This window comes from Pelobates fuscus, chromosome 7 (genome assembly GCF_036172605.1).
Source record: "Pelobates fuscus isolate aPelFus1 chromosome 7, aPelFus1.pri, whole genome shotgun sequence".
Taxonomy (NCBI): Eukaryota; Metazoa; Chordata; class Amphibia; order Anura; family Pelobatidae; genus Pelobates; species Pelobates fuscus.
In genome coordinates this window covers 170,050,904-170,073,741 of record NC_086323.1, presented here as the reverse complement: position 1 = coordinate 170,073,741, position 22,838 = coordinate 170,050,904, and the positions used below count along the sequence as shown (strand labels likewise).

At 39.5% G+C, this 22,838-nt stretch overlaps 1 protein-coding gene across 1 annotated transcript in view; it reads right to left on the bottom strand.

Moving 5' to 3' along the window:
• Positions 1-1,012: 1,012 nt before the first annotated feature.
• The window catches only part of FAM120A (family with sequence similarity 120 member A), a 40,537-nt gene continuing 18,711 nt past the window's right edge, over positions 1,013-22,838 (bottom strand). The window contains exons 3-17 of the mRNA XM_063426919.1: positions 22,493-22,575; positions 18,816-18,944; positions 16,723-16,819; positions 15,972-16,057; positions 13,961-14,223; positions 12,639-12,726; positions 11,345-11,566; positions 10,947-11,121; positions 8,745-8,994; positions 8,044-8,158; positions 6,498-6,707; positions 6,080-6,263; positions 4,835-4,973; positions 3,960-4,056; positions 1,013-3,015 (exon numbers count right to left, since the gene is read on the bottom strand). Coding sequence (XP_063282989.1) covers positions 2,704-3,015; positions 3,960-4,056; positions 4,835-4,973; positions 6,080-6,263; positions 6,498-6,707; positions 8,044-8,158; positions 8,745-8,994; positions 10,947-11,121; positions 11,345-11,566; positions 12,639-12,726; positions 13,961-14,223; positions 15,972-16,057; positions 16,723-16,819; positions 18,816-18,944; positions 22,493-22,575 — 2,450 coding nt within the window. The 3' untranslated portion in view covers positions 1,013-2,703. The remainder of the gene's footprint in view (positions 3,016-3,959; positions 4,057-4,834; positions 4,974-6,079; positions 6,264-6,497; positions 6,708-8,043; positions 8,159-8,744; positions 8,995-10,946; positions 11,122-11,344; positions 11,567-12,638; positions 12,727-13,960; positions 14,224-15,971; positions 16,058-16,722; positions 16,820-18,815; positions 18,945-22,492; positions 22,576-22,838) is intronic.

Below are 22,838 nucleotides of genomic sequence, written 5' to 3'. Positions count from 1 at the left end.
GAAATTTTTTTATTAGGCGACTCAAGACGAGGTGCTGCAGCAACTTAAGAAAGTTAATGTAAACAAAGATGCGGTGCTTGACGGTATCAAAAAACTAAGTAATTAAGGAGCTAAATATGGTAAGTTCTGGGACCACTTTTTTTTTTTTTTTTTTTTAACCGGTTTATGAATGATCTTGAAATAGGCGTTGAAGGTTAATTATAACATTATACAAATATATTCGGGGTCAATACAAACCACTGTCTGAAAATCCATTCAGAACTGGCCTATCCATATGACACAATGTTACCTATTTAGACTGGATATTTAATCAAAAACGTTTTTTGTTCTTTTTACAGTACGAACAATAAGAATGTGGTATTCTCTGCTTGAAGAGGTGATTTTAATAGAATCTGAACAGATGTATAAACAGCAACTGGATGAATACCTGCAAAAACATTATATGGGATATAATTTTTAAAGTGTGGGATAACAGCTTCCTGATCAAAGGAGAGATCTGACTGCCTTTCCGGGGTTGAGAAGGAATTGTTTCCTAGTTTGTTGCAAACTTGGAAAGTGCTTACAAATTTTTATTTTTGCCTTCTTTTCCGGCTCTGGGCTTTATTTATATAATAATAATAATAATAAAAAATAAAAATAAAAATACACTGCATAAAATAAAGTTATGTGAAAAAAAATAAGAAGACAGTCCGTGCGTCTTGACGACAGTCATAACGTTAAACACATTGACATTAGGCAGTCCAGGTTGCCTATAAGTCACTTGTACCGGTGGTTTAAGTAGCCCCTAGCACACAAGTGCAAATATCTCTGTAGGTGCAGAATTTCACCTTGGAACACTGCACATACTGACTCCTGCCACCATGATCACTTCTAAAAGCATAAGTGGTCATGGTGGTTGGAGTAACTCTAAGCTGTAGCTGTTTAAGTGCTTAGAGTGTCCCTTTAAAAACATATGATCAATATGAATGTCTCCAAACCGCATATATAGATTAAAAAGAAAGACAATAGACTGTTTTATACTAAAAGAATAAAGATTTTTATTAAGCATTGTAAGTTGCAATCAATAGCCTTCAAACAGAACACTCCACAATCCATCAACAGCCAGCCAGACCCAACAGCAGTTCATTCTTACACAATCCATGAGCCGGGGCAAAACTCCCTTCAACTTACATTAATATGCCTACTCATCTTTAGCGGGCAGGACTGGGGGGGTTACAGTTCATTTCTGATCACTAATGTGTAATGAAGAGCATCAGGAGAATTAGATGGAAACAAAGAGAAATAAATGATTCAGAATTTTAAAAAGTACATTAAAAAGTCTGGAAACACTAAGAGAAACACCAAAATTGATACAGGTGTACGTTACTTTCTGCTTAGACTAAAGATTCCTGAATGAGGGAGGATCAGGAACGAGCGATCCTTCTCCTGCTACAGAACGGGGGAGGAAGGATTTAAAGAACAAAGCACTTTTTTTTTTTTTTTAATGATTTTTTTTTCCACAGAATTTCATATTTGCGAATATGAAAGAATAAAAAACAGCAACAGAGAACAATAAATGCTTTACGAGCAATGAATACACCAGGGTAACGTTGATATTTAAACGGCTAGATAATTTTTTTTTTTGTTTTAGGATAAATGCAACAGAGGTCAATAATCACAAAATTGTAAGGTTAGAGCGAGATCAGTCAATGACTAAACATATTAAACATTTTCATAGGACTAGTACTGATTATTAGCTGTAATTTTTTGTGTATTTTTCTTTTTAAATGGGCACATTACTTGTAGGAATGGCAGAATTAGGACAATAACATGCATAATTATTAAGCACACGCTTTAAAAATGATGAACCATGCAAGAGTTCACTAACGGGTTACATCTGATTGAAAAAACACACAGTTCATTGAGCACAGATGCATGTTATTAAATCACGGAAACTTTCAGAACACGGGTTTGTTTTGGAGAAAAGAAAACATTGGTTACCTCTTCTATGAATTAGGTTACTTGCTTTAGTAATATGTCTTATGCATATCTTATAATTTGCAGTGTTGCAATATAATTTGATTTATTTCATTACTATGTTGCAGGTTTCATTGCAAAATGAGAAAAATAAAAAAAATTATCAATGCCAATGACCGAGGGAAAACAAAAAACCCTAAAACAAACCTGTGTTTGTGCCTTAATTCTGTTTGTAATCTGGAAACCAGAATTCAAAAGCTTTTTTGTGACACAACGTAAAAATCAAATATAACGGCATACGTAAGGTGCCAAATACTCTAAATCATATTTTAAGCTATATATACTGAAAAACTGCCAAAAGTGTGTTTTGTTTTTTTCTTTATATCTCAAGAAACAGAACTACAAGCGTTTTTGTTTTTTGTTGTTTTTGTTATAACCAGTTACAGCTTTTGTGCATGTTTCTCTTAAAGTAAGGGAGTCAAATGCTCTTCATAGTTAAACCAACTTTTGTATTTTGTTGCATTTTGACTACAACTGGTTAAAAAATAAGATTTCCTTTTTTTTTTTACGTTTTTTTTTTCGTTTTTTATGCTGTTGTCTGATATCAAGAGAGGGATCCGAATTTCCGAAGTCATCATTTTTCACTTACGGAAAGGAAAAAAATGTACATAACTGCAGGCTCTCCTTCTTTCTAGATATTCCTAATCCAGAACCTTCCAACATTCTTCACCCTCTAGAAAAATAAGTTTACTCTTCTTGTTTTAAGACAGCAGCCTCAAGGGTCTCATCCTTGGGGCAAATGCTGTCTGCATTTAGTGCATTTAAGTGAGGATCGCTATTGCACGTCTTAGAGTCATTACTTAAGGCACTTTCAGAGTGATTGGAAGCCCTCACTTGTTCGGAGCCTCCGTTTATTTCGGAAGCTGGCGTTTCTTCATTCACCAAACCATTTTCTGCCAGAGATCCATCTGAAGACATAGCCGATGATTTGGAGTCTTCTGACTGTGTCTTAAGCTGTTTAGCCACTTCTGCTGCTGAAGTGGCGTATGGAGGCTTGGCCTATGGTAGTGACAGATCAAGACTCTTTAGAATCAGCAAAAACACAGATATTCAGAAAAGTAGGTAATGGTTTTGACAAACACACTTGGACACACCAATTAACAGCAAGCCTAAAAGTACTCACGTGTATTATACATGCAGTCCTGCATTTATTGTCACAACTAAAAATGGCATACTAGTTAAAAGCTTACAATTATTTTTATTTCTTCTTCATGGAAATGGTTGAGTAACCAAGTCAATTTAAAATGGTAACCTGTTTATTTAGCAATATCAAAGAAATGACTAACATGTAATATAGCCTTGTCGACCATTATTCTGCAGCGAGCGTGTAGGTGTGTGCCAAGAACCTGCTGTGTGTTAAAAGTTTCCTGTTTTCACTTTCTAATTGAGCTGCATTGGGAAATCTGTGATTGGCTAGTCACAGACAGACTGGGTGGGGTTAGAAGAAAGGGCTTGACAAGAGATCTGCAGCTTTTGCAAGCTGTATTTAGATTTAAAAATAAATACATACATTTAAATGCATGTATTCATTGGGAATATATTTACTAAACATTTTTAGGGGAAGAGCGGGAGGTGGATTTGGGTAGTGGTGTATCCCTATACAGTCCATATCCTGGGTCAGTGATGCACTGTGGGTTCAGCCATCTTAAGCCATTATGGTCAGATACACCACTTATCTAAGAGTGCACGATTTGAAGGTGAGAAACTACCTCAGAGGTTATGTTTGAGATGCCTTGTGCACATGACATCAGGATTTGTGAATGAACAGTACCACTTGGGTAACTCACATTTACGGTTGGCTAAACTGTGCTTCTAACAGGAGAAATATAGACATCCCCAAAGAGCAAGGTTAAAGCAGGAATTGCACACAAAGAAAAAATAAAAAACTAATAACTTATTCCTGACTGCAAGCTGAAATACTTAATGTTTAATACAGGTCATACCTGAGATACCCCTTGGTTTTTGTATCCTCTTCCATAATATCGGCCTCCCCTTCCGAAAGTTCTTATCACTGGTGTGGAGATCACTCCTCTGGGACGGCTGTGTTAGTAAACAATTCATAATAAAATTACAGGGAAAAAAAAAACAAACAAAAAAACACAGCCACACCATTCACAAATACCTAAAGCAAGCACTTCTTTATTAAATGTGTCACACTGGGCGTCAGCGGGAGGCCGAGCTAAGAGCAACAGGCAACCAGAACTCAGAAGGAGGACCACGCCAGCGTTTTAATGGTTTAAGTGAAAATCGATTGCGAAATCCTCCAAGACTTTCAGTAAACTGCTTTGGTAATAAATGTATTTGATGCTGCACCATTAGGCTCTTTTGCTTCTAGTTTCTCCCTAGTCAAGATGCAAGCTTAAGATAGTGAGTAGCAGTGGATTCTTTCCAGTGTGGAATATTTCCCTCTTCAGTGCAGTTCTTTATACCCAAAGCAAGGGGTTGACAGGGCTCTGGGGAATGTGAGTTGGCCCACAGATATAGGTTTCTTCATTACACTATTGTTTTATAGGCATATCAGATGGTCTGCACTATTTTGCATTTGTATTATTGTTTTCCGGTTTAATTTTGTGGAAGATCATTGCATTAAGTATTCCAAGTGCACCACTTTTTTGGTATTTATTGCAAAATGCATCCACTGCTCATTCAAATCTTTATCACTGAATGATCGGAGTGCTGCAGATAAACACACCATACAAGCAGGTAGCAGAAAATGTAGCTTTAAAATGAAAGAGCCTCACAAAGCTTAGTTCTCTAAAGTATTTATATAGTGTTTACCCAATATTTTAACACAAGAAAATTAATAATCAAAACATACCCTCTGTTTGCACCGCCAACAGAAACAACCTGCAGGGGGAATGATCCCCTGCCACGTCCACGTCTTGTCCCAGCCCACTGGCCGACCACAGTGCCCGCAATCTCAAGCTTTCCTCCATGAGAAGGAATAGGCTGAACTCCTGCAAGAGAAGGGGGTAAATAGCGGATACCAATCCAAGATAAACAGAGCAACACCATATTTTTATTTTTCTATAACAACTGATTGCAATAGAGTTTTGTTTTTTCTTATTTCTTTTTGTAAACTAATCTTTCACTGTGCAATCAGTAAGGATAAGTAGAAGACCAGATTCAAACACACTAACATATAGATTACAATGCAAAGATTTTAGCCAGGTGTAAGAAAAGATTTGTCAAGAATGCTTTCAAAATAGAAATGTTTGCAGCTTATTTTTGATCGATTAACTACAAAGTTAGTTAACAGAAGAAAAATCGAAAACAACTCAATATTTGAGGTGACTCCTCCATTCCTTCAAGCAATATCAATTCTTCTAGGTACGATTTTGCACAACGTCCGGGAACAATTATACAAAACTGGTGCTAATGATCAAATCTAAAATGTAGGTTGAAAAACAATTACGTAAAACAGAAAGAGCGGTGTACAAGGAATAAACACGGGTGAGAAACAGCCAAATTCTGCTAACAAGGTAAGGTTACTGAAGACCTTTTAATACCAAAAGTCATATGGTGGGAGGACTAAGCACAGCAACAAGACACCAAGTAGTTATACCGCATCAGCAAAGTCTCTCCCAACAACAAATATCAAGGAAGACACTGGTTTCAAATATTCAGATACACCATTTCTTTCAGTTTTTAACACTGCCTAAAACTTTTGCAAAGGCTTCACTCGGTTAAACAAGCTTATTTTATAAGGGTGTGGACAGCAATCAAATAAAACAAACTGCATTGCACTTCAAACTAGCTTTAAAAGCTCACAAAGTTTTTAAAAACACCTCATGTAGGTTAAAATAATGGGGATTTAGGTACAGCATATAATGCAATGCATAAGTCTGTCACAACAACGATGTACCCAATTGTTGGCAAGTTCTATTCCATACCAACCAACATGACTGTTCTTTAAACATTAACCCACTTACCTGGAACATACATCCTCGTAGGGGTTCTCTGCAGTTCAAGGTTATATACACATAGAAGCAACACAAGATATTATAGATTGGAGGTTCTGTAATCGTACAAAGTTTTCATGTACAATTATAAAAATACTAACCAGAGAATGCTCGCCCACGCCCTTGAGGTGGTGGAATAGGCCCAAATGGTCGAGGGTACATAGCAGCGGGATAGAAAGGCATAGCAGGCGGAGGTGGGAATTGAAGTGGATGACTCGGCCGTGAAAAGTGCAAGCCTTCCAAAATGCTCTGGCGCATCTTTTCCACCTTTGCAGCCTGATCGGCCTACATGGGATTACAGACAGGACATTGGATTTAACAGGTAACAGAACATGTTAGCTGACACATTCCTAGGACACGCTGGTGCGCTCAGGCATTGATTAATGAAACATCAGCCAGGCAAACTAGTCATGGACTGGATGTTATCATTCAGTATTGTTAGACTGTTTCACTGACTGCCTTAATAGTAGTCAAAATAAATAAACACTTGTTCGGAATCATGTTAAATAAGAAACATACCTGACCATCACAGAGGTCAATGAGAGAAGCTTTCTCCCTGGTGGCTTTAATGAGTTTGGTCTGGAATAATTTTCCATCAAAATACATCCAAGGACAGCAGTGTTCCCAAGGGATTGGTTGACCACATGCATCATTTGCTAGCAGAGCCATATCCACCCCAGTCATGAACAGAGCAGACAACTGAATGCCACGTGAGTCCAGGTTATCAATCTGTAACAAGACGAGTATATCTATAAAATATAAAGTTGGGTTTTTTCCCCTATACATTTCTCAAAGACTTACAATGCAAAAAAATAAACACTATTCACACAGACCATTCATTTTCATGGTTTCAAGACAAAGATCTCAGTAAATGACTGCAATACTCTAATTTTCCCAATTATAGGTAGATTTCCACAAGTCTTTGGTACCAAACTTCTTACCAAGTAAGCAAAAGTCCCAGGAACACTGCACTTGACATATAAACACTGGTCTTCAATTTTGACAGGATTAACAAGGATAGTAGGTTAGAAGAAATGACCAGCTCTGAAGGGAATCAAATTGCACCAGAAACTAATTAGGAGCCTCATTCCACTGTTTGGAACAAGTACTGAAACAGTGATAACTAATAATGGATCTTTATAGCAGCCACACTCTGCTTGTTGTAGTAGTCACACTACAAAGTGTAGCTTTTAACATTCCCTTAAAACAGCTCTGTCACTCTTGAGCTTTTCAAAAAGATAGAATCTTTATGGAGAGCTCAACTGTGCTGGAATTCTACAATCATACAATGTATGATACAAAGTAAGGACTATTGGTCAATTTTAGCCAAAAGGTGGAGTTTAGGCCATTAATTTACCAAAAGCAGCTTGTTGACAAGTTAAATAAATAACTCCCCATCTGCTCTCCCCCTCCGGCCACGTGCACATAAGTTTTCGTGTTTTCTGTGTTCTTGTCCTCAGCCTGTCTTGTGTTTTTCCTTTTATACGTTAAATCCGGCCATTCTAAGGCCTGGTAATAAGTCTTAGGGTTTCCTTTATTTATTTTTTTTACTTAAGTTCTGCGTGTTGGGCATATTAGTGTATTCGGACAATAGGGATATCAGATGGTCTGCACGATTTTGAATTTGTATTATTGTTTTCCAGTTTAATTTTTTGGAAGATCATTGCATTAGGTATTCCAAGCACACCACTTTTTTGGTATTTATTGCAAAATGCATCCACTGCTCATTCATGTTGTGATGTCTTTGGGAAAACTGTAAATACTCTGCAAGGGACAGTGCTGCTATAATGGTTTCATGCTTATCACTATGTATGTTAGTGTACTGAATTTGTGATTTTTGACAACAGGAAAACAAAACACAGACTAATGCCAAGTGGAATATTTAGCTCCCCCCCCCAGTTTGTCTATTTTTACCCTATACATTTTATAATTAAAATATGACTTAACCACAATTGCCTGTTCATTGACTAAATACTTGTAATATATATTTCTGCCTGAATCAGTATGGGATAAGTATCTGCTCTGGCTCTGAACCTAATGAGATACGAATACAAAATTGATTTACCTTAAGTTCCTGCAGCTGATCTGGCTCATATAATTTGGGTGAAAGTGCCTGTGCCAGAAAGGCATCTAGTTCCTGTCGCCGTAGTATTCGGATTCCTGGCCACTGCACCATATACCTGCAGTAAAAAAGTGCTTTCTTAAAGTGGGCCTACAACCTGTCAAAAGTTTTGCAAGTTTGTTATAAGATTAACATAAGGGCCTGAAATGTCATATATAAAACACCAACATATCGAATTGTGTACCCTTCAGGAAAATTAAACACTGTAGGATTAGGAATGCTTACCTGTATTCCTAACACTACAGTCCTGGTGTCTATTAACATTTTGCCACCGCCCATCTGCACAAAAATTAAATAAATTGCTTACCCTTCATCTCAGAGTGTCTCTGAGCTGCCACAACCTCCACATTGGGGAAAGGAGGCGCAATGAGCCTACAATTCCTCCATGGAGAATCATTGGTGTATGACGTTACGGTATGTGAACCAGGAAGTTGGTTTCTGAGCTTTTATACCCAGAGGGCTTGGAGGTGTGGATTGAAGTGGACGGGGGAATGCAGGCACTATACCAACCTCAATAAGATGAAATTAAAGCGCCTACAGTGTTCCTTTAAGGGGAAAAATGCCCTAATATGCAGCAGTGGATACTGGATGTACAAGAAGCATGCTGACACCAATCACAGGCATTTAGGTGGAGAGCTACTTACCGCAACACACAGCACAGGACCATGAGGTGAGTGGGTACATGGGCTGGGTTAAGCATGGCTGGGGTATCAGATCTCATACATGCCAAGAAAGCCCTCATTCTTCTGTTTTTATCTTCAACAGCTTTACCCAACCATAATTTCTTTAAATTTGGGCATGTCCACTCTCTGAAGGCCAGAGCTTCCACTAGCTCTGGAGTTTGTGGGGACTTACCCTTGTAGGCTGCCCACTCTTTAATAATCACTGGATGATCTATAGTACAAAGCAAAGTTTCAATGAATTTTGTCAAATAAGAACAAGCTGGACAGTAAACAAAGGTATGCATATTTTAACATTCACAATGTCATTCAAGAGTTTGAGACAAACCATGAAACAGAATGTCAAGTGATTTATCAATGTCTCCAGAGATGGCATTCCATTTCACCCAATACATATTTCACAATTAAAGGAAGACTATAGGGTCAGTAACACAAGCATGTATTCCAGACCCTATAGTGGTAAACTATTTAGATGGTTGTCCCCCCCTTTATTCCACTTAATTTACTTACCTTTATTCCAGCTTTGCAGGGGTCTGCAGGTCCTGATTGGCTCCCAATCCACCTCCTTGGCAGACATCAGAATTGATGTAATCTGCCAAGGAGACGGGCCGTCCTGACCAATCAGCACCTCCTCATAAAGATTAACTGAATCAATGCATCTCTATAGGAAAAGATCAGCGTCTGCATGCAAAGCGCTGTAGTTCTGTTGACTATAGTGTCCCTTGAAGCATATGTTTTTTGGTTTAAGTTAGAGCTACAGTTAAGGTGCCTTTGATATTCATATTCCAGTCATTCTGATGCCTAATTCAGCCACTATCCCTTTATTAACAAGGCACAAGACACAGCATGATCTGTCTACCCATGCATTCAGGGCATATCAGCAACTGGAAACAAATTAAATGTATCAATGTTGCCCTGAAATGAATGGCCCTGCAAATCACAATATCCCACTTTCTTATTGCATATTGTGATTCACCATGCACTACAGGATTTGACATGATCTGCCTTTTGAAAAATACGTGCCATGGACTCTGTTGATTTAAGAGTTGTTTGTCCTGGTGTTTCATTTGACATAATTACAGTGCCACAAGTGCTTCTCGTTTATTTTTTTTATTGAAACATTAACAGGAGTAAGGTACTGTATGGTGGACCACAGTAATTTATACAGTCTGATGTTCAGTCTGTGATCCATATATGTGATCTTTTCAGCCATCATAGTAAATCTCGGGAATTGTGACTAGTTCCAAATGAAACCACAATGCCTACAACTAGTAATAGTGCACTAAAAGCCAGGTTTTTATAATTACATATACAGCATATTGAAATAAATCATGCTTCCTCTTCTCTTGTCCTACTGAAGGAAATAACCTAATCTGCGAGAGTAGCTTTGGCAGCAAGGAGAGCATTGGGTAGATAATTGAAAGAATCCCCCGCTATCTTCCAAACTGGAACTAAAATCTATGCTAGCCAAAGTGGTAGATACATTAACAACTAACTGCCCAGTTACAGGCTTCCCAACACCACAACTATATGGTCTACATTGCTTGACCATCATCGACAACAAAAAAATCCATCTGTGGACACTTGTTCTTTTTGATTTCTCCTTACTAGTCGCCATTTATTTTCGTGCAGATAATAGTGTAAGTCCTTTTCATTTTACTGTTGGCAAGGTATATTTTTATTTAGCCTTTTGTCCCCACGTCCCCTCTGAGAATTAAGTTCTGTGAGGACCCACTAAGGGCTGCTAGCCATTTATAGAGGAGACTGCATTCTAAAACAGCATAAAGTGCATATGTGTGTGTGTGGATGAAACCTTGTGCAATGCTTCCTGAGAGGCACCATCACATTTCTTAGATTTTTTGTTTCTTCATACAAGATGAAGGAAAGAGGGGCAACAGTGCCCTGGTTTAATTTTAGATTTTGCACGATAGGTTCCTTAAAAAGCGGTCCTATTACATTTTATTTGAACCAATGAGGCAGGGACTCTGTGCTCAAAGCAGAAATTACCATTTCTATTGTAGCTAGAGAATATATTATTGAGAAAAAATAAAATAAATGTGAATTTATTATGGTTTGCTTATAGAAGAATCCAAATTCCTAATCTCCAAAAGAAAATAATGAATCTTGCTTTCTGTGTGCCAAAGGGCACAAAATGCCAGTACTTACGCTCGGGTGGCATTCTGTTTTTACGAAATGCAAGGCGCTCTGTCTTCTTCCTGCTCTCTGCCAGGCTAAATAGGACGCCATAAACATACTGCCTTATGGGTCTATAGAGAATGACTGCTGGGGGAAGGTCCTTGTTAACTTCATCTTCAATGGTAACTGGAATTTTAATTTCTCCCTTTGTGTAAAAGATAAAGTGTAAAGATACGGTTAGTATTAACATTCTCTCAGAACAGGAAGCACGATAACTGGATGAGGAGTTATTAAGAATCTCTGTGAATACTAGAGCAAACCGTTGTTTGTTAAAGTGACCTTTTTTGCAGCATTAGCTATGAATGAAAACTATTTTAACATACATATTAAAATGGATACAAATAATAAAAAATGGTAGCAATAGTTACCTTTGTAAGAATGTGGTAGATGTACGGGTACATTAAGCCCTTTTTGTGTCTATGTTCAGCAACTCTCAATACTTCTGGTGCAACCGGTGGCAGAGGTGGTGTGGTAATATCCATGTGGTTCCTAGTTGGCATTGATAGCAGGCATGGGATCTGTAGGCTGCCAGCTTGATTGCCTTTTTTATCAGTGGATTTACCAGATGAGGCTGGAGAAGAAACTTCCATCTAGACAGAAAGGCGTTTGTAAATAAAATAAATTGCACAGGATGTATGGATTGTTATTGAACAGTTTCCATCTTTTCCCCCATAATCAAGTACATTAACAGTGTTTGGAATCTTCTTTGGATTTCATCTTCACTAAATACAGCATCTCCCCAGACAAGCTCCTTAATGTACACAAGCCATGAGTAGTTGCCTGTTTTGATCCTCTTTATGTTTATTTCAATTTTTTTTTTTAATTATTGATTGACTGACAGGCAAAGACAAGCAGGAGATGTCTCCTTACATTAGATTCTGCTCTCTGTAACAGGAGCTACAGTGAATGTGTTGCGGCTACTCCTCTAGCCAGCGTGTGGGCGTCATGGGAGGGATTTACCCTGTTTAGAGTAGTGGGATACAATGGTGTAACATCAACAAAGCTGTGGACATGCCATTGCTTGTGTGAATGCAACTAGTACTTTGTTTTACTAAAGTGAATACCTAAAATGTAGCTCTTTGCGTTTAATAAGACATTTGGCTACTACTGATGAAAAGATGAGATGTTTGACAGGAAAAATACATAGTTATGCAGAGTATCACTTCAGTTTCAATAACCATGAAACTAATCGAGTGCATTGTAAGTCCAATGAAAAATTACACATTGTAAGAATAATTTACTAGACTTGATCTGTCAAAAGCTGCAGCCACGTCTCTTAAAAGGGATACTAGAAGTGCCAGGAATACAAAGCTTTAATCCTGGCACTATAGTTTCCTCTGCCTCCCCCATAACTTGTGCCCTCCTTCCCACCGCAGTAAATAAAGAGTTAAAAACCCTAGAGGCAGACTTAGTGCTGCACTGTAAACATTTCAGTTTCTCTGGAACGCTTTACATTTACACTTAGTGCTCTGCATTACCGCACTAAGTGCAATAGGGACAGTTCATCCAGTCCACGTCAATGAGCTGAAGTGGTATGGGTGCCAGTGTCCTTTAGCCCCTTAAGGACCAAACTTCATGTCATGTGTCCTTAAGGGGTTAACAGCTCTAGGTTCTAGTAACATCAGACAGATAACCAACCACCAGCATGCAGAGGTATGTTACCTTAGGTTGGTCTGCAGAGTCTCGCTTGTTTAGTTTTCCCAGCTGTTTTCCTTTCTTATCCCAGCCTGGCTTGTTCCCAGCAACATGGCTAAAATATGTAAAGACGTAATTAAAAATGGAAATCAGTAAATCAAACACTAAAGCATGCACATAAATGACAAAAATACATTGAGACTGAATAAATAAAACGGCAGGACAAGGAATGAAAATAGAAACACCTAGCCTACTAAATATTCCTTTTGTTGTGAATTATACACCTGCTGGGGCATATGCAAAGCAATGTGGTAAGAACTACTTCGTCACTGAATATACTGCCGAACAGTCACTGAATAAACTACTGAACAGTCATGATGGTTTGGCACTTTATTTGCAAAATATGCACATACTTCTACTTCCCCAGCTGAGTTTGGCACAGTTTACCATGGCTGCGGAGGTTCGTAAAAGAATACTACTTTTCAAACCTTGCTCTAGCGTCGGTTCTAAGGACATTATGGCACAGTCCTGTTGAGAGCCTCATTTACATATTTAATTGTCAATATCTATAGTTACTTAGTTGAGGTTTGCTCATTTCTAAAAATGGCTACTACGGCTTATTTCTAGCATGAATATGCAGCAAGTACGATCAGTATATTACACTGAGACTCTTAGGCCTCATGCAGTAGCAGAGTTAGAAGGACATCATAAGAAATAAGAGACCATTTTCCTGTTATTACAATGCACTTGGTCATGGTTCTCTCATGGAGGAAGATTTCATTTACAATTAAAATATATAAAAAACTAAAATAAAAAGAACAATCTGGATAGAACATTCTGTTCCCTACCCATTCCATTTCCTTGTGCCTTCCTATTATTCCCCATCCTCTGCTCCTTTTATCAGTTTAATTCCTCCTAACATTACTTCTTTTTCCCTACCCATCATTCATCCAATCATTTTCCATATCCAGCTACTTTCATTATCTGTCATTACATCAGTTCCCTCTCCATAAGCAGTTATAAGGAAATAGGATCTGAGGAATAAAGAGTCGTTTGGTAACGTGGCAATTATGTAATGTACTTATTGCCCAGATCCTGCTCTTATCACTATATCTGCCCTCTCATTAATTCACCATGTCAATATTGCTCCATTGCCCTTTACTTAACGTTCATATAGTGTCATGGTGCCAAATGACTGACATCAAGTATTTCTTTGATGTGGCTGCAAGCTAAAAGGCACTCCCGTGAGCCAGCCATAGTATCAATCCCAACAGGATTATTTGTATAACTAAAGTGAGTACATAATGCGAGTGGAAAGTGATGAATTACTGGTTATTGTTATAACTTACTTGGTGGCTGTTCCATTGCCTTCATCATTGTCGGAGCAAGATGAAGGTGAAGATGCAGGAAAACCAGCAGGGTCCACGTGGTTTGGACTCACGCTTTGTGCTGGGTTTATTGGAGACGATCGCTCATACAGGGGAGTGTGCTTCCCTTCATGAGGAATGTTAGTGTAGTTATTCTGTTCGCTCTTTCCACCAGCAGATTCAGAAAGGCTGAACGGATATGGACCCTTCCCTGAAGCACCGGTATGGCCAATCATGTGTGGGGCCTAGGAATAGAGAAATCGCAATGACTAATTTTCAGTCAACACTGCAATGAGAGAAAAAGCTAAAAACCACCCAAAATTCCATTTAACTTCCTTATATATTAGATAAGCTCAGCCACACGGAATATGAGAATTGAGCTGCAGCCTATTATCGGCTTTAAAACAATTGCTTGGTGCAGGAGTAGTCTGGCACCCATGCTTTACAGCAGGGCTGTCCAACCTGCGGCCCCCCCAGATGTTGCTGAAATACAACTCCCATGAATACCTGGCTGTTTAATTGAAAGAATCACGGGAGTTGTAGTTTGGCAAATCTGGGGGGGGGGGCGCAGGTTGGACAGCCCTGCTTTACAGCATCTTCACATCTTCACTTCTGGTGAACACAATTCCACAACGTATCATGTGACAGATGCAATCCAGAGCTTAAAGGACCACTATAGTGCCAGGAAAACACTTGTTTTCCTGGCACTATAGTGCCCTGAGGGTGCCCCCACCCTCAGGGCCCCCCTCCTGCCATGCTCTAGGGGGAGGAAGGGGTTAAATTGACCTTTCTCCAGCGCCGGACAGGGGACTCTCCTCCTCCTCCTCCTCGGCTGAATGCGCGGCACGAGCCGGGCGCGCATTCAGCCAGTCCATAGGAAAGCATTCTCAATGCTTGCCGATGGACGCTGGTGTCTTCTCAGTGTGAAAATCACAGTGAGAAGCGCCTCTAGTGGCTGTCAATGAGACAGCCACTAGAGGCTCGATTAACCCTATTATAAACATAGCAGTTTCTCTGAAACTGCTATGTTTATAGAAAAAAGGGTTAAACCTAGTTGCACCTGGGACCCAGACCAATTCATTAAGCTGAAGTGGTCTGGGTACCTATAGTGGTCCTTTAAACACACACATAATAGATGATATATAATGCTGCAGCACCCCTATTTTTTTTTTATGAGTAACTGGTTCACGGCTCTGGGGGTACACGTACCACAGGTTGGGAACTGCTGTTCTAGGACATGGTTGTAGCAATTTAACTTACTTTATTTATATGCACAATGTCGGGGTCATTGACCCCATCACCTAGAGAATAGGACAAAAGAAAATAAGTCCCAGCAGGGAAATCTAGGATAGGCCAAACCCAACTGCAAGCAGGTAGCGCAAAGTTAGAAACAGGCCAAGGTCTAAGATTATACAGGCTCAGCAGAATGTTAAAGTAAGCCAAAGTCAAGCAACACAGTAAACCAAAATGGTCAAATTGAGCTGGGTCAAAACCAAAGAAATCACAATACAAATACATAAATGTACTCTTGGGTAAGAAGAAACCCAGCAGAGCTCTGGCTAAATGGAGCGAGGGATATATTTGTACATGGAGGTTCACGCCATAGAGGACTAAAAAGGCAAAAAGGAGTATCAGTATAGAAGGATGCAACAAGTAAATGCCAGAATGACATGTGGTGTCAATAAGGATTGCAACAACATAAAATTGTTGCCAGAATGTACTCTGCGTCAATGGAGGGGGCATGGACAGCAGGTAACCCAACGCATCTACTGTTACATAACTTGCATTTCTCAATCTTTATTATTATTGTACAGTATTCAAATTCAAATACATTTGTAAATCCCAAAACTAGTCAATGTGCACAAATCAAGGATATGAATTTATGTAATGGTTTGTTGTATTTTAAAAGGTGACAATACCACTATGGAAGAAAGGATGCAGAGAGTCAGCACAGGATAAATGCTGATCAATAATCTGTTGGTAACCTACTCACCATAGGTTTTGATTGTACGGAGGCTGGCTGAATGTTCAGATTGTATGGTGACAATACACCAGGGACTCCACCGGGACCTGGTCTGCCTGCACCAAGGAAATAAGAATACAAACCGTGTTCATGGTGTTATATGCCTTGTTATGACCATGTGGGGATATTCAATGAACACCAACAATTTGCTTGTACAAGACCAGCCTGGCTTTGCAGGTAGCAATACAATGATAAAGGTAATGAAGAAACATTAATTGTGGAAGAATATGTAACAGATCTATACTTTGATATGCTTTAAAAGGCAATTTCTTATCAGTGCAATCCATGGAAAGCTCTAATATAATCACATGCATTATGAAGGAACCCGTGCACACACCATCTGCATTGTTAGTCAGTAAACATCGGCAAGAGCCAGCAGAGGGTGCCAGCCTCCTCACTGACAGGGACAAAGCATATGAAAAGATTAACCTAATCCAAGGATAAGCCCATTCATTTATGTAATGCAACAGGAGTCCACTAATTCATTTATACTAGAAAGCAGTTTCTGTGCAGTCAGCTAATCAGTGGATATTTCGATGAAACAGGAACCACTTTTTCTGTGATTTAAACATAAAATAGTATACCTACTGACATGCAATACTACAAAATAATGTAAAGAACCATCATAAAAGACAATAGGCATTTATTCCATGCAGTAACAAGAATGACAATATTTTACAAGCAACAGATTGTATCTGAATAGAGAAGCACTTTTACTGACCTACATGTGGAGCCCCAGGATACGGCAGGGGTTTGTTGGTCGCTCTGTAATATGCAATAGCTCGCTTGAAACGGGAAACTTTGTCATCCGTTCTAGACTGAGACAGAAAAACAGGTGGTTAATTTTTCCCAAAGACAAACAAACATTTTTTCCCAAAGACAAACAAACAAAAAAAACCAAAAAACAACACATTCTGGAGCAAGGTGCATTAACCGGTATGGACTTTCAGGATTACAGGCGGTCTTTAGAGGGGAACGGTCACTTCTCTGGAATCTACACAACTAAAATACCTATAACTTTAGGATGTATTTAAGATTTAGCAAATAACATTCATTTCAGTCAAGTCAAAGCTATGGCAAACATTGCAAATGAGAGGAAGAAATTTAAACATTTTTAATTTTGCCCTTTCCCCCCCACCTTTTTATTCAGACTGCAAGATGCAAAAAAAAAAAAAGATAGAGCCAGCGGAATTCTACATTTAACTTCACACACCATACAAACATATTTCTGCTATTACTAGTGGTCGTCGTGGTTTCAGTCAGTATATGCAGTGTTTGAGTTTGAAGCACACACGCACAGAGATATTGGCACTTGTGTGCCGGGGGGCTAGTTGCACAGTCAAAAACCCAGTTTGGGGTTAAAAAAATAATTTAATTATGGGCATAAAGTAAGGCCGTCGTCAGCGCACATTGCGCTGACTATTGAGCTTCTACTAGCAGACAAAGACTGCAAAAGAAAGCCTGGATGTGACTACCCTCTCTCCTTATCTGTGCAGCCCTCCCCTCTCACAATCAACACATTTAATCTATTTTTATTTATTTTTAAAGATTTTTTTTTTTAATGCTTCCCTCCACCCCTTGCTCGCTCTGATAGCACGCATTAAATGGTCCAAGCAAAGGCTTTTCTATAAGACACCTCTGATTGGATCTCGTGTGGGACAGTTACCCTCTGTTAACACACTTACTGCATAGAGTTATGGTTGCAAGGAGGGCCACCATCATGGTGTCCCTGCATGCAGTGGCTTGCAACAACTGGGAGTAGCAAAATTTACAAGAGCTACAAAACTGCCTTCCTGTACCAGATACCAAAAACATTTACATTCTCCTTTAAAAGGGACTTTCCAATGCCAGGAAAACAAACCCATTTTCCTGACACTAGAAAATCCTACAGTGCCCCCCATCCTATGTTGCTTAAGGGGTTAAAACCCCTTCAGACACTTACCTGAATCCAGCGCCGATATCCCTCGCCCACGCTCCTCCCCCGTTGACGTTCACCAGCGGGGATACCTAATGCGCATGCAACGCGTTATTTTCCCTATGGGGATTCCGGCGACACTGGAGGTCCTCATGCAGAACGTGAGGACGTCCAGCGACCAAAAAGTAGTTTAAGAACCTAGAAGACCCTCTAGTCGTTGTCTGATAGACCGCCACTAGAGGAGGACTTAACCCAGCAAGGTAATTATTGCAGTTCATAAAAGCTGGGTGATGGGAGTTGGCACCAAGACCACTCCAATGGGCAGAAGTGATCTGGGTGCCTGGAGTGTCCCTTTAATAATTAAAGGAACACTATAGGATCAGGAACACAAACATGTATTCCTGACCCTAGTGTTTAACCCACCATTTAGACACCTTTGAGACATCAAAATGTCTGATTTTTTGCAAATCCAATGCTTCCCCATGCGTGGGGACACTGACCATCAGGGCTGCTTTTTCAGCAGCACTGACCCAGGAAGCACCTCCAGTGGCCATCTAAGGTGTGGCCACTTAAAGGTGTCCCTAGGGGCAATGTAAACACTGCCTTTTCTCTGAAAAGGCAGTGTTTGCATGAAAAAAAGCTTGAAGGGAACTATTATACTAACCAGAACAACTACATTAAGCTGTAGTTCTGGTGACTATAGTGTCCCTTTAAATCTATCCAACATGACCAGAATGTCTGTATACACGGTGCACATCCCCCAATGTCACTGCTGCTCAAAAAAAAAAAAAACTGACAAAAGCCATGGTCGGACATTGTTAAAAGTCCTGGGCATAACTTAACTATTAGTCCATAGCACTAGTCTAATACGCAGGGCACAGACAGAAGGAATTGATTACCTGAGAGTGCTGAAAAACATCATTTGCAATGGCATCCAAATCGTTAGTATCCTGAATGTTGCGGACATAATCCGCAACTGCTTTAATGACTACATCGCAAGGTGGCAAAACGAGTTGGTGGGCACGAACCTGTATGGGCAAATGAGTTTGAAAAAGTTAAGCGAATGAAGAAGCACTCATTTGCAGAACCAAGAGTGACACTAATAATTGGAGAAAAGCGGATATTCTGCAAATCATGAGACATGTTACAATAATAAACAGAAGGCACCAAACAAGGGAAAAAAAAAAAAAATAAAAAAAAACTATAACAGACAACTGACATTTCAGAGAGTAGTACATTGAAATAAGGCAGTATACGTCCGGACTTACAGGAAGTGTTCTCCACAGTTCGCACTGTCCGGCCACGCTATACAGGGAGGTCGGAGGAAAACAAGGGAAGAGGTGGGGGGGGAAGAGGTGGGGGGGAGAAGAGACCACCAGGGGAAGGGAGTTGGAAGGGGGGGGGGGGGGGGGGGGGGGAAGAAGAAAGAGACCACCAGGGGAAGGGTGGGTGGAGAAGAGACCGTCAGGGGAAGGGTGGGTGGAGAAGAGACCGTCACGGGAAGGGTGGGTGGAGAAGAGACCGTCACGGGAAGGGTGGGTGGAGAAGAGACCGTCACGGGAAGGGTGGGTGGAGAAGAGACCGTCACGGGAAGGGTGGGTGGAGAAGAGACCGTCACGGGAAGGGTGGGTGGAGAAGAGACCGTCACGGGAAGGGTGGGTGGAGAAGAGACCGTCACGGGAAGGGTGGGTGGAGAAGGAACAGAAGTTTACTAAGGGACACACAAACGGGCTCAGGAGGGAGACGCACAGAGGGACCTGGGGGTGGGAGGGGAAAGACACACAGAGGAGCCACAAACACTCTCTTTCACACGACATACATACACAATGCATCCTTACACATACAATGCATCCCTACACTCACACTGAAACATACAGTGAATCTCACACACACACACAGGGGGCCCAGAACTTGAGCTGTGTAAGGGGCCTCAAAAAAATGGAGCGGCTTCCTGTTTGTTGATTTTTGTGAGCAGAGTTACAAACATCCTCCAGAGAGCTTGTTCTACACCTGACCAGTGGAGCCAGACTGCAGCCTGAGCCCATCATCAACCTCTTGTCCTCATCTGGTGGTAAGCAGACTCACTAATCTCTCATTTACATTAAAGGGACACTATAGTCACCAGAACCACTACAGCTTGATGTAGTGGTTCTGGTGTCAATAGCCTGTTCCTACAGGCTTTTTAATGTAAACACACTGCGTTTTCAGAGAAAAGACACTGTGTGCAGCACTGGTGTTAACTCATATGGCAGATCATATGGGTGGGGCATTGTGGTATCACATGATGGGCAGAGCATATGAGGGGGTGGCAATTTTTTGTTTCCCTAGGGAGTCAAAAATCCTTGCACTGGCTCTGATGGGAGTTATGAATTACATTAGTAAATATATATATTTTTTTAAATTATTATTATTAAGAGTACAACTAAAGCACAGGACCCTTGAACCGATCAAGTCGTTTTTGTAGGGAGGGGAGGGTGAATAGGAAAACAAACAGTTGTTCATTGAAGCAGCACTGTGAAGGTTCCTTGAATTATAATACAATTGAAGAATGTGTCACCAAGTACTGTGGGGATATTTATGGGATAATAATAGTAAACAGTTGAGAATTGCCCACTATTTCAATTCTCAGATCCCAAAGATAGTTATCGTGTAAGTGAAATGTATTCCATATAAATAAAATCACAATTTGTTATAAAAATAGATCCAATTTATTGTGACAATTTAAATAATAATATGTAACATGCGTGACAATAATCAATGAATATTCAGTATAACATGGTATGCAATACAATTTCCAATGGTTAAGACAAGATTTATGACTGTCTTTCACAGAGAAACGAAAGTGAAACTTACGCACAGACACAGCTTGCAGCTTAAGGCCATAAAACTTTAGCTGACAGTTAAAATAACCCTTTCAATGCTGGCTTGACCTCCTAGGTAATTAAGATCTATTCTCATGTAATTTTAAATAAAATAACAATTAAACCAGTTCATTAGTCATTTCCTGGAACCATCCAATAAGAGTAATCTACCATGTTCAATAAGCAGAATTTTAACTTGCCTAAACAGATATTTTATCTTATTTTAGAGCAAATCAATACACCTGGATAAATATCACGATGTGCTAACATGTGATATGTCACATAAATACATACTTATTCTAATTCCATCTGCAGCATGGAATGGTTATAAATATATACTTAGTTAACCAAGATTTCTAAATATCGAAATCTGATCGTGATTTATCCAGTCATATCATGCTATTAGAACATTTTAATTAATTTAAATTAAATTAAGCCAGTATATTTACCAGTTAAAGAGATGTTCTCAGGTAGCTAAGTGTCGAGGAATGTTTCATGTGTCTTTTCTTTCTTAGCCTGCTTTCGCCTGCCTTGCCCACTCTCTTGCTTTCTCTGCATACCTCTCTTCCCTTTGTCTTAACTTTTTAAAGGAAAATTCACTAGGTGATAGACCAATAGAAACACTGGAGGTGTTACCTTCCAGATAACAATTTAAGTATTTGGTCTATAGAGGGCAGTCTCGTCCCACTAAACATTCCTATCCAGGAAAGAGTTAACTTTTCCTGGTGGCTATTTTGACGTCATTTAGCTTATCTTTATGGTTAATATAATTTAAGGTTACTTGTCAGTTCAAAGCTTTTTCTTTGGGCTTTCTTCAGACTATGTGTCTCCAAATTCGGCTATAATTTCTAATATGACTGTTCATAAACTTAGTCTCACTTTTCTCTTACAATGGGAATCTTGTGAAATTTAGAAAGTAAAATTAATTACTAAGTCTTATCTGGTCACTGGTGTCTGGGTTTTAGAATTAATTATATTCCATTAGCATTTAGCTAAAGTCTATCCATCCCCCGTTCTCATTCCTTATCAGTTGATTTGTATATACTAAGCATTCCTTAGCTTCTGGCAAAGTGGTTAGTTTTACAGAAGGGATAGAAATCTTGTGTCTTTTGTTAGCTTGAAAATAACAAAATGGAGTCTGCTCTGTTCAGAGTGACTGACAATATACATTTTAATTTCCATCATAGCACAAAATGTCTGCCGATATAAATACCCTGACAGTACACAATGTGTGTCTGTTCCTAGCAGTAAGCGCATCTCAGCAGTACCAGCAACTTGTTTCTGTCTAGATAATGGGTAGGCAACACTTGGCACTCCAGATGTGGACTACATCTCCCATAATGCTGACAAAGCATCAGGGGAGATGTAGTCCACAATATCTGGAGTGCCGAAGGTTGCTTATCCCTGGTCTAGATATCACTTTGTTTCTCATTTACCTGCCGACATATCCTAATCATATAATAAACAGTTTCCAACTTCCAAAAAAATAAAAATAAGTGGGGGGAGGAAGGGAGAAGATAGAACTCACTGTGCCTGGGATGCATTTAGATCAGATATGATTTAAAAGTATGATGTAATGGGCTATATTTACTGAGCCTGCACATTTATCTTCTTGTATCATTATAGTTATTTCATTAAATAAGAGCCACAAGACAAGAACCACATTAACCGTAGTGGATACATTGCACAACATTAATAATTTGTTTCCTTCATACCTTCAGGGATGCCAATGGATGATCTGGGCCAAGTAGACTCCAGTGAAAGGCAGCCAAATCTTCATCAAGTAGAATGTGGTTTCCTAAAGTAAAGACATTGATTTACAGGTTTTAAAAAAAGTATTTCAACTTAGCCAAAGTCCAAAAGGTAAGTTCTAATGAGAAAACTGCCACTTGAGACACAGCTAGTCAAGTCCTCTGCACCCCTGAAAGTGCAGACAGATGTAAAAGGGAGAGAGAGATGAACTATGGACTGATGGATCTAATTACAGAGGGACTTGGCTCCCTTTATACAATATTAAAGGAACACTATAGGATCAGGAAGACAAACATGTATTCCTCACCC